The sequence below is a fragment of the Rhynchophorus ferrugineus genome, unplaced genomic scaffold, assembly GCF_030347505.1.
Source record: "Rhynchophorus ferrugineus isolate W39M unplaced genomic scaffold, kcgeb_rfMv2 rfM1, whole genome shotgun sequence".
In the NCBI taxonomy this organism is placed as follows: Eukaryota; Metazoa; Arthropoda; class Insecta; order Coleoptera; family Curculionidae; genus Rhynchophorus; species Rhynchophorus ferrugineus.
The window spans coordinates 19180805-19194065 of NW_027472580.1; the positions used below are offsets into that span (position 1 = coordinate 19180805).

A 13261-nucleotide genomic window follows, 5' to 3' on the forward strand; every position below is an offset into this window, starting at 1 on the left:
TCTAGCAGATTTTGTTAGAGCATGTGAGGAATTTTATATAACCTTTACGTCAGGCATTTTTCAAGCGAATTGATTTCAGCGATTTTTTATTTCCATTTTTAAATAAATTTCGCTGTAAAGTCATCAGAAGCTTAACAACTATAAATTTAGTCATTGGTACCAGTACTGAAGCATATGCAATGCGTCATAAGTCCGTGACAGCATACAAATTAGACGACAAGTGGCGGGGTCATTCTTTCCTGGATTTTCATCAACATGGACTTGAACTTCATGAAGATAACATTGATGGTGAATGCTACTGAGATAAAGTATTTCGACTTAAAAACGCTGTTTAATTACTTGTTCTCAAACACATGAATTCTGATGTCCTTATTGCTCTCCATATAATCCTAATACACCCGCAACAATTGATAGAACCACAATCAACTAATTACAGTTACTGCAGTGTCTTTAATGACAACAAGTGATCTGGAAATTGGATAGCAGAGAAAAATAATTATCATTAGTTTAAAGTTGATATTTTCTTTCACCTCTGAAAATATTATTGAGGTGATCTTATGGGAAATCAGCAAATCCCCTTCCTCCCCAATTTGGGGAATTTGGTTTGGATTATTGATGAATTTGATAAATTGCCATTGGCAACTCTGCATTCAGAGAAAATATCTGGTTGACTGTTGGCGTAACTGATGTGGTTTTCCTTGTCGTATTTTATGCTATTGCTTATGGAAAATTACTATAAACAATAGAAGGAGGAACATATTGACGTTTTAACCACTTGGCCGGTTAATTTTTCCATTACCTCTTTTTCAAAATACTTTTCTCTTTCTTACTTATTACTGCGAAAATCAAACTAGTTTCTTATAATGTAAATTATTTCTTTATTATTTACTTATTGTTATGGAAATACCAAATAGTTGTTAGTAACAATCTAGTTCACTAGATGGGTTATAATGCGAATATCTTGTACGAACTAGCGGATCGCATATAGTTCCTTTAATGGACTCATCTGTATACGCCGACAATACTCTGAAGTTGATTGCGTCAGTATCAAGACCTTCAATTAGATAATATGGTAATCTGTTTGTGACTATCCACATGCTCTGTTTTTTATCCTGGTCTAACCTACATTAAAAAAATAAATAAACGATTATCTAAAGAACAACTAAACTTGAAATTAATTTTACTAACCTTACATCATTTGGAAAAACTAACGTTTCATTACTTCGCGCAAGGATGCCTAAGTTTTCTCTTCTGTACGGCTTTTTGGAGTCCCAACAACCGATTGAGTCCTGTGTGACTAGAAGATGGTACATAATACCGTTATTATCCATAACGGATGAGGAAATGTGACTTGAAGGTCCTAAAATATATGATAATAATTATATAATTCCCCTTCACCATTTTGTCACTATATATAGTAAGAAAATCATTCGCCATTTCATCAAAATATTTTTAACCACTTAAAAATTATTTTATAATAAATTTTTGTTTGTTTCTGAACATAGTTTTATCATATTTATGTATTAAATAAAGTTTATTAACTTTACTTTGGATGCCCCATGGATGAAAGAGATTTAAGTTGGACACCAAAGAATATGTTGTACAGTTTTTCTAGAACGTTAAGTTAGGTTCCTTTGAATGAACATGTAGTGACTGTTCATGGTAATGCATACTTTGTGGATGCATTTCTCATTTGTTATTGCTTAATTTCTTAGTAACAAATTTAGTGTGCGAGGACTTTATTTACTTTTATTACAAACATTGCCAAGAAGAAGAGGACCTGACTTAGGTCTCACACGATAGCCTATTGAATATTAAACTACAGCGGTGAATACTGTTATCTTGTTATACGGTTATCTTGTGCCATTAATGAAGTAAAATAGCTAATATTAGTCTCACTACCTTTACGCTTAGTAGTTTCTGCGAAAGAAACATATTTTTAGTATTTTTTGGCCAATATTCAAAAATATAAGAGTTGTTTAATAATGAGATCGTTGCAACGCATATTGTACAGGACAATTTCATGTTCACTTTCAAGGTACCATATCATAAAAGTTGGTAACATTCAATGTTGCGTCTGTAGTAAGTTAAAATCTCAAACAATTGCAGATACGCTGTTACCGCATCAATCATCTATTAAATTAATGATGAGAAATGGTAGTCCATGGCACTTGGAGAAAACCCTAGGCACAAATAAATTAACAAATAGCTGGGAATAGTAATTGGACGTACTGGAAGCCGGATATATATATATATATATATATATATATATATATATATATATATATATATATATATATATATATATATATATATATATATATATATATATATATATATATATATATATATATGTATCGACCAGTAATATTTATCTTACCTCTGCTTTGTCCAACTACTTGAAAAGCTCCTTTATCGTATTGAGTCTCGTTTCTCAAATATGACGTTTTCACGAAGAATTCCCTGTAGCTTGATAACGGATGGAAATATAATAATCGGTCCCTGTTTTCTTCGTCTATGGGGCTTAGAGCTAAGCCGAAGATGCCGTCCGTCCATTCGAATTCCAGGTGATGCAATTTAAAGGCAGAAGCAAGAGGGTCAGGAAAAAACAAATGGTCGCTGACTCGCCAAGCTTCACCATCTAGTAGACGGTAGGTCACTAAACCGAATCTGAAGAGTGTAATTGATTACAATATTGATTAACAGTCATCGACAACATTAACAACATATTAACAATGTTAACAATAAAAATTCAGTATTGATAAAGACATTTGAAAAGTGACTGTGAATTAAAATTAAAAGATTCGTTAAATTTAAGTCTTTTTGTGCAATATTGTTTTATAATTATTGTTCAGAGCTACATGTGTCAGAGTCTGTTTAAGCAGCATAGTTGTAGAAACAGTTTTATATAATAAACTATATCATATTATTTGTAAATATTTGTAGTCACTAGCTATAATAATTATTAATTAATTATATTTTTGTTTAGGTGCATATTTAACACACGTATAATTCATGAATGATGCGATAAATTTCTGAATTTTTACCGAGTAAATCGTATTTGCGGTGAGTTTTGCTTTTTACTTAGTTCACTTGACTTAAAAAGTGAAACCATGTCCCATCGATGTAAATATGTGAAAAATTGTTTCTAGAAAAAAATCAAAATGGGGATTTGAAGGTATTATTCGATGAAACCGTCAATGGGAGTCGCTATCGACTACAATTGATATATTTATGTCATGCACTACCTGAAAAACGACCAGAATACATGCAAAAAGCCAACTATGTTATTCTTCAACCTGGCAACGCTTGACTATATGTTGCGAAACCAGTGAACATATACGTGTAAACATAAAAATGGGACGAACTACCCTCCAGTCGTATTCTCCAGACCTTGCTCCTTCTTATTAACATATTTTCCGACATAAGAGTAGTGACCTGAGCACATCGTAATGAAGTTGCTTAAAAATGGGTTGATTCGTGGAAATATACATGGTTCTATCGATATCGAATTCGTAAATTGACTGAGTAATGAGTAAAAGGGACGGAAGTAGAAACATTTTTTTAACTAACTTATAGCGGTAATGATATTAAAAAAGCTATTATTACTATTTGATATGTTTTTTGGTATCGATTGACGATAGATATTTCATGAATGTTTATTTCATATTTAGTTTAGAAAATAAATTTATTAAAGCAATTAAAATAAGTGAATAAAATTTAAATTAAACAATTACGTTGTATATAAGAGTAGGCTTATGTTTATTTAAGGTTTATTGTTTATTGTATCTTTATTGTAATTTAAATTGTATATCTGTAAAATCCCCATTTCTGTTGAAATAAATTAAAAATAACAATAATATATTTATAATTATCATAACAGTTTACAGGGATATTAATATTAAATTCTTACCTCCATACATCAGCCATATAAGCAAAAGCATCATTACAATCATCGTTACGAATGTCAACAATGATATTGGAATACAAACCGTCTTCTTTTATAAAATCCTTTGGAAATATATATTTCTTTAAGAGCTTGTCGGTTTGTAAATCGAATATCAACAACTTCGGTGGACAATGCTGCTTCGCTTCTTCGGTGGTGATTGATATTTTGCCAGAATCGAGAACCCATAGTCGTCCACAATTGTCGGCCTGCATTCGAAAGACGGATGTGATAACATCACACGTTTCTAAAAATAATCGGTTCTATTAAGATTTTTTAAAAAATATTCCGTAATGTGCACAAGTTTTGAATTTGCCAGCACCTGTTGTTGGAAATGGTTGTTAAAGTGGTTAGTTTAGGATTAGTTAAATTGGAGTACTCTATGGGAAATCTATTTATATCTCAGTTTTAATGCCTTATTACAGGAAATAACTTATGTATTACCTAATTCGAGTAGCATATTGTGAAGTTATAAGAAGGATTAAGTTATAATATGAGCCTACTTTATTTTTAATAAAAATTAAACCAATTAAAAATTAATTTTGAAAAAGATACTAGTAATATATAAATTATATTCGAGTGTGAATTATTTGAAATGTTTCTATCACCAGAGGATGATGCCAAAGACATATATAACTAAATTATTTCAACATAACAGGTCAATTGAAAAGTCCCCTGACACATAGATGGAGCTATTAGAATTAAATCCATATGTTTTTTAGTTAGCCCTAACCCTCAAAAGATGCGTGTATAAATTTTACAGCTGTCGGATCATTAGTTTGTGTAAAAAGGAATTTTGCGTGTTTATAAAATATTGCTTTTTGAAGGGAAAAAATTCAGAAAAAGTGCAGTGAAAGCTCCGTGCAAAGTGTATGCCGCGTGAGCTCACTTTTGACCTAAAACAACGACGAGTTGGTGATTCGGAGCAGTTTTTGAAGATGATCAAGCGTAATAAACTCGAGTTTTTGCATCGACATGTGACAATGAATGAAATATGGCTCCATCATTTCACTCTGAAGTCCAATCGACAGTCATCTGAGTGGACTGCGTACGATGAACCCGCTCCAAGGCGTGGGAAAACGCAACAGTCGGTTGGCAAGGTTATGGCGACGGTATTTTGGTATGCGCATGGAATAAATTTCATTAGCCACTTTGAAAAAGGAAGGACCATCAACAGCGATAGATTCCATAGCGCTATTGTACCGTTTGAAGGACGAAATCGTCGAAAAACGGTCGCATTTGAAGAAAAAGAAAGTGCTGCTTGACCAAGACAATGCACCGTGTTATATGCCAGTAAAAACGATGGCAAAGATCCATGAATTGGGCTTCGAATGGCTTCCTCATCCACCACAATCTTCCGATCTGGCCCCCAGCGACTATATCCTGTCCTCAGATTTCAAAAAAGGAGGTGATCGACGAAACTGAGGTCTATTTTCAAGCAAAGGACCAATCCTACTACAAAAATGGTATTGAAATGTTGGGAATTATGTTGAATAAAAAAACTAATTTTGTTAAAAAAATGTAGTTTACTATGGTAGGCCGGGGACTTTTCAATTGACTTTTTAAGTACATTCGACACGACGGAACTTCCCGTTTGATTTGTAATAATTTGCAAATCTTACAATGTGTGATCGAGAGCCATCATATGAGAGGACTTATGATTTTGTATCTCATTATTTGTTACCGTTTTTAGCGCCAATGGTTTTTTAAATTTATTCAATTGACATTGGTAGATATCGGTAATAATATAAACGTTCAGTTGATATCCTTAGAGAATTGTCTGCTATTTCATTCAATTTTTATTTACGGCCATTCAAAATCATTTTGTGGATTTTTAAAATATTTTCGTCGGTAACAATCTCTTTTAGACATCCACTGCGTTCACTGTCTTCGGTGCTCATTGCACCACATCTAAACTTAGCATACCAATCCTTGATGGTTGATTTTTCTTGGGCAGCGTTCGGAAACTCGGCATCAAGCCAAGTTTTTGCCTCAACTGTATTTTTTGCCTTCAAAAAGCAATATTTTATCAATATGCGAAATTCCTTTTTACCCATTTTTTTTCACAATAACAAAAATTGCTTCACTCAAAATGCTATAATTCACAAACTAATGATCCAACAGCTGTCAAATTTATACACGCATCTTTTGAGCTGAAAATGCTGCGGCCAAAAAATAGTCAGTCAGAAATAGATTATGTTTCTAATCAATAACTTCGACCATGAATGGAAAAAAGCGTTAGAGAGGTAAGTATTAAACTAGAAATAAGTATAACAACTGAAATCTCTCAAATTACAGAAAGATCATATAATTTGGGATTCGTCGATTAGCGCTATTCAAGATTGAATTTATGAAATGTATAAAACGGTGAGTATATTTTTCAATATAAATATAATTTAATGGAATTATTTCAGAGGAAAATGTTAGTTTAGAAAGTATCCATAGAAAACTTAGGAAACATAGGATTTAATTACTATAAAGATAATCCATGAAGAGGTCCAATGCAACTTCCAGACATTGCTTTTAAAAGAATACAATTTTCAAAATCAATACAAGCTTTCAAATCGGTTGCAAAAGTTTGTAGAGATTAAAATACATTGAAAAATGTTAAATGTTCAGTTTGTGTATATCATTGATATATTTTTCTTCATACTAGAAACAGTAATTCAACAGAAAGTTCCCAACATGCGGTCGACAAAGGCTGTAATTAAGGGTTGGGTTGCAAAACATAAATTATATTTTGAAGATACCATGTTAAAGAGTGAAGTATTTCAAATTGTCACTTGGCAAATATAAATGAAATGTTTAATGAAGTGAAGATGAAGTGTTTTATGTAGTTTACTTTTTTAAAGATAGGCCTGAAAAAAGATACACATTGGATCAGGTAAATATTATGGCCACAGAGTGTAACGTCTATCTCCCAATCACTGCATATTCAATCAAATTGAGTTGTTGTGCATATGGCCTAGAAATACTATAGTAGAAATGCAGGTCATGACAAATATGCAGTCAAGAACTGTTTAGATATGTTGTAAGTATTGTCTACAACAATACTCTTCGGTTTGGATGAACTCCTCCTTAATTCTTGACTTGAATACAGGCTTAGAATATGGCAGTGGGTGAATGAAATTTTCTAGATGTGGCATTATGATTCAATACTGACAATACCAAGACAGGATGATAAGAGTGGAAATCACTGAAGGTGAGTATATAATTAACATCCGATACCTGTAGGAAATCATATTGTAGAGTATGAAATATGAGTAATTGTTCAGAATATATATGAGCATTTGGTTAAAATGTATGAGGAGAGAATGAAAACTAAATGTCTTGCACATATGCCAGATTTATTAGCTACAATGCAGTGATTAAATCTAATTTTGTCAAGAAAAATGTACACAGGTAGCAAAGAAGAATTAAGAAGAAATATAGTGATATCAGAATGGCTTGAAGAAAACTCAGCAACGAAGGAAACAAGGACTAAACATAAAAATGCAAATATGTTCTCCAGTAGAACAAACTACATTACTTGGATGTACATTTATTAATTATTAATTAACTATTAATAGGTGGTTTAGAAAAAGAGCTCAATATAAATATAATAATAATAACTCTATTATGACTGTTTAATTAACAGTAGTTATGTCCCCCGATAAATATACTCTTGCTTCATTATTTTATTTATATTAGAATGTTGTTATATATCGAAAATAACATGAACCAAAATGGGTAAAATCTCAAATTTAAATGCGGCAACATCACACCGTTTTGACGTCATGTTACTACTACTTTGGATAGACTACAGTTATAAAACGGTTTGATAAATATTTACTTCTATTTCTATTAATTGATCTGTTGTCAGTTAGTAAATATGGTTATATATCTCGGTCTATTCTGATTATACATTTCAATACCAAATCATTGCGAAAAAGCATAGTAAAAAGACACATTGCAATAAACAATCAAAATCTAGTTTATCAGTTACCGAATTGTAATTTTTGCCTTCGTAATGAATGTTTAAGGTTTTGATTAACGTTTGTAAATATCTGTAACCAAAAAGGTTGGCCTATTGGTCCGTGAAAAGGAACCACTCGTTTGGTTGGAATTACTGTTCGGTTTGATAGAAATTCGAAAATGTATCTAATTTAAAAGTATAAATAGTGTTTCGTAATACAACGGTATTTCTTAAGGTGATAACAATAGGAAACGCATTGGTGCACTCTGTTTATATTACGTTGAAACTTCTAGGTATAAATATTTTAAGTTAAAAAAAACTGAATATTTGGAATTACGCGCGCAGTTACGTTTGTTTTTTGTGTTTATAACCTTAACATTTTTTAGATATATTACAAAATAGACTGTAGTACGTATTATTATATGATTTTACAAAGGTTATTGTCAATGAAGGGAGTGTAAATACAGTGTGCCACAATGGAAAAGTTCAATATAATTTTAGAAACAAAAGAGCCGACCACGTCTTGAAAGTTTATGACTTTGAAAGTTAATGTTTTAAGCGTCTTGCAGAATGAGCGTGAAGTATTTTTGAAAATTAATAGAAGTTTTTTTATAGTAAAATACTGACAACTATATTATTACTTACTTTCTGAATGCCAGTCCCAACTGGGATATGGTTTAAGTTTAGGAGATTCTTCCTTAGGGACTCTGGGAAGTTGTGCTAGAGTGACTGGTACACCGGCTTTCCATTTGGGCATCGACAAGAATATTCTGTCTTTATAAACTTCGATACCTATAAATATGATACACTATTTTGTTGCTGTATAATACAGATTATTAAAAAAAAGATAGTATATTGTATATAAACTTCTAGGAACTTTTTCCATAAATATGTATTCTCTGATAGAAAACCTAATTTCCTTGAATGTCTGATAGTGTTAAATATTAGGTGCTTGCATATATTCTGAATTATGTATTCGATTTTTCACTTTAAGAAGGAATTTACTAAAAATATTTCATATTATTTTCGATCCATTTTCACGAAAGATTTTATTCATGCATTGCTCAGTTTTAGATTAATATGTTTTAAAACTAATTGTCTTCGGAATTTTTGATTTCCTCCTGGTCGTTTATTGTGTTTAATATCAGAATTAGTACTATATTTTCTGTACACTGCAAATCTACCTACAACCAAAATAAGCACTGTGGCAACATACGCGGACGACTCGGCAGTATTAGCCTCCCATAAAAATCCAGTCATAGTATCAATCAAACTACAAATAAACACAAATCAAATTTAAACTTGGCTGAAAAGATGACGTATTAAAGCCAACGAAACAAAATCCAGTCATATATCCAACTATCCATATGGAATCCAACTATGGGAAACCGCTAGCAAATATATTTTTCTTGCGTGCCATTGTCGATGCTGATGCTCAGTACCATGTTGTACCTACCAATGAAGTGATACGTGGCGATATTCCTCTAGAACCAACGAGTGTAATTCAACGTGTTTATGTGAAGTACTTTGTCAGTGCATCCCAATGTAGTCGCTAATCAGCTAAATATGCAGAGTGACAGTGAAGGGCGTAGACCAAAACGTCTAATACCATCCGATTGCCTTCTGGGTAGATTGTCGAACTAATAAGGGTAATAAAAAAAACATCCGATTTTCCAGCTTTAATTCGTTCAAAATCAAAGCCGACAATTGGGATTTAACTAATTTTTTAAGTGCCTGATGAGTTTCGGCAGCAGGGTTTTTCAAAACAAACAACACAAGTGGTGAATGTCGAAAATGTTATTTTTAGCATTCTATAATTAACAAATGTATACACTTAATAATTCAATAATATTATATGGAAAACCATTATTTTATGCAGATAAATTTATAATCTACCGTATTTTATAAAAGGAAAAGTTATTTAACAGTTGTTCATATTCATAGTTCCCATTTTCAGCAATAATCAAAACACATTTACGAACCTAATATAATAAATATTTTAGTAGTACCCATAGTATGACATAATATCTTCAATAAGTGGTGACAACAACAATTTAGGTCGGTTAGTAGAACATATTTTATTAGCGAACGTTTCAATTTCATCTGAATACTTATTTGGTACATTGGTATTTAGGATTTCCTTATTCAATTAAAATATTTTCAAGATATCTATTTTTGAACTGTTAGAAGAGTGAGATTTCTTTTATTTATCTATAACAGGTAATAACTTGGTATTACTCATTTTTTTAAAATTCTTTTTAATATATTTTGAAGTCTCGTTTTACCAACTATGGGTTTATCTGGACTGGACCTAAAGTTTAACGTGGGCTCCGAACGACGGTCCTCAGAATTAAGACTACCACCGACTGGCGAGTGACCAACTTTAGAAATCATCCCAGAAGACATCCGGTCTTACCTAGCCTGGTTACTGGCGTGACTGGGATCAATTTCCCTGTCGGATTTTACACTCTTGCCTAGAACATTCACAAATTTTAAACAATCACAAACATAAATTTACGATCATGTCCCAGCTGGATTCGAACCCGCGACTATCGTAACAGTAAGAGGACCGTTTCATCGTCTTTACCACTGCGCCACCAAGCCAGCTTATTTAATTATTGTATATACAGCTTAGTGCTCTGATTTTTAATAAAATAAATATTTTAGTGACCAATAATTGTAGAATTCGTTAGAATTTATATATTTATATACTAAGACAAACCACACATATATTTCAGTCCCCTTTTTAGCAACTTGGGTTTATTTGGACTGGGCCTACTGGGTATTGTCGGCTCCGAATTACAGTCCGCGGGAGTACTGGTATCGACTGATGAGTGGACAACTTCGTACTTAAATAGTACACATTTTAATTTAATTTTTTTCTAGATTATTTTCCTGACTTTTCGGTTAATGATTAACACAGCTAATATTTTTTTCGTACTGAGTCTACATCTAATTGAACTAGTTAATTGCTTATTTCTTTTGAGAATAAAATTGGTTGTTCTCATTTAATAAATTACTAATAAACGACTAAATTTTTATGATAATAGTTTAGAACTATTTCTATCATTGGTATTGGTATAAACTTAAAATATTTTGTGTTTGCTCATTTTAATTACATTATTGGAGTGAAATTTCATGTTTAATTTTTTCTGATAATAATCACCGATGAATGGGACATAAAATGTATTAAAATATTGCTTTTTGATTGCATAGCAATTTTTTGTATAAACAAAATTTAAATACAATATGAATAATTACATATTTATAAAAAATAATCAGCGGTTGTATGATTATTATGCACTTTTTTAATGTGCTGGTTTATAAAGTTAAGATAATTGGTATTTGATTTTAGTTTTATGTACATTCTAAGTAAATTTTAAAAAGTCCCAATAAATTATGTTGAGGTCTAGCAAATGTGCTGGCTAGTAAAGATGTTTGATGGTATTCTAATGGTCCTCAAATCAGATTGAACCTATTTGACTGTGTGTATGGGTTCATTATCATAAGATATGACAGTTCTTGATTGTTCTTGGTGTACTCATTTTTTCGTTTTATAAATATGGCTGAACGATTCCGTAGTAATATGTCTGAAACGATTCGATATTGGTATCCAATGTTTACGGAAGATTATGATTTATTCAAAGATGGACAGTGGTAAGTGTCTATTGATAGCATCATAGTCTTTTCGACAACATAATACTTGCAATGATGTTTAGGAATTTTGCTTTGTATATACTTGTTTAAATGTTCAATGATCAGAATTACTTAAACATTTCAAAATTATTATACAGGAGAAGAAGAAACAGTTCTAAAATCACATTACGTCAATCAATCACAGCATTAATCGCAATATAATAGTCATTGTAAAAACTTCAATGAGGGCATATCGGTCAAAACATCATTGAGGGCTGTAATTGCATCATTGAGATATTCAGTAATTCAAGTAATTTGACCGGTGTTGTGAATGATGGCTAAAATCACTGATATGTTTCCATTCTTGATTGTAGGAAGTAAGCAGTCCAGATTGTCGGTTTCTTTTGGGGTTCTCCATACATAAATATGCAATAAGATGTCTATGAAGAAATTGTATGGTGTTCTTATTAATGCGCCTAGCCCCCGCATAGTGTATTTTCCGGTTTGATATTTTACCACCTACATCTTGCTGGTTCTTAAATATATTGTCATTTCAAATATATATATATATATATATATATATATATATATATATATATATATATATATTGTCATATTAGTTTTTATCTTTATGTTGCATGTACATGAAAGATATGAAATGTTAAAAGAATTATTGTCAAATTGGAGTAAAATCTCAATTATTGGCATTTAATACGTTGTTGCGTATAGAAAATGCTAAAACTGATATGGATCTATAGTACCTTCAGGTGTCGATTATTACCCAGGAAATTAAGAGAATCGCAAAGAGATCTGAGGAGAGATTCCAAAACTCCTTCAAAACAATCATACTATTATCCTTCCAAAGCAACAATGAACTGAGGAATCACAAACAGTCGAATATATGGCTTATTATAGTTTGTAAATTCATCTTAAAATGAAACCGTATTTTTCAGTATAAATTTCACTTGATTCCACATGTCTGGAAAATTCTTCAAACCATCAATGATTATAATTAGAAGTTGTAAACTGGCAAACGTTGCTGTGATGTTTTGTTTGTTTTAACAAATTTTAAATCGTTGCTTAATATTTGTGATTACTCTGAGTCAATCAATCTGAATCTGAAGTCATCAAATAGTCAGAAATAGATTGAGTCTCTAGTCAGTTATTTCGAACACGATAATGGGGTCTCTTCTTGCTAGTAAAATGCGTTAGGGAGGTAAGTATTGATATTTTTAAATGTTAAGTTGCTGGGTTTTTTTGCAAATATTTTTAGCGTATTACACTGCACTAAATATTTTTAATGACACTGTAACGAAAATATCGCAAAAAGTAAACAACAATATAATGTTAGATTTACCAAACAGCAGCAGGAAGCAATTGATGAAATAGGATCATCTTGATATTTGCTCTGTTAGTATAATTAATATTAATTAAATATATGAAATATATGAAAAAAGTGAGTAATTTTTCTAATATATTGTTCTCAATATAGTTATAATTTAATAGAATTGTTTCAGAGGAAACTGTTAATCCAGGATGTTTGGTGAGAAAACTCAGGAATATGCAGTTCATTGAGGGAGAACTATTTCAAATTATCACTCGATAAATATTGTGTATATTTTTGTGGTATACAATTTATCATTTCCAATCCCATTTCATTTCGAAAAATTTCTTCCTATCACAATATGTTTAATACTATCAAATTAATATGGGGTATGGCAAAG

The 13261-nt window shown here is 31.4% G+C and overlaps 1 protein-coding gene and 1 long non-coding RNA gene across 3 annotated transcripts in view; one reads left to right on the forward strand and one right to left on the reverse strand.

Moving 5' to 3' along the window:
* Positions 1 to 882: 882 nt before the first annotated feature.
* LOC143204991 (dopaminechrome tautomerase) overlaps positions 883 to 13261 on the reverse strand; it is a 43885-nt gene continuing 31506 nt past the window's right edge. For both annotated transcript variants that reach the window (XM_076417962.1, XM_076417954.1), the window contains 5 exons: positions 8547 to 8693; positions 3914 to 4193; positions 2381 to 2670; positions 1189 to 1360; positions 883 to 1122 (listed from right to left, as the gene is read on the reverse strand). In XM_076417962.1, coding sequence (XP_076274077.1) covers positions 918 to 1122; positions 1189 to 1360; positions 2381 to 2670; positions 3914 to 4193; positions 8547 to 8693 — 1094 coding nt within the window. In that variant the 3' untranslated portion in view covers positions 883 to 917. The remainder of the gene's footprint in view (positions 1123 to 1188; positions 1361 to 2380; positions 2671 to 3913; positions 4194 to 8546; positions 8694 to 13261) is intronic.
* Positions 11273 to 12015, forward strand: LOC143205008 (uncharacterized). Its single transcript, XR_013007716.1, has 3 exons — positions 11273 to 11558; positions 11696 to 11847; positions 11912 to 12015. It is a non-coding gene; the product is annotated as an uncharacterized LOC143205008 (long non-coding RNA).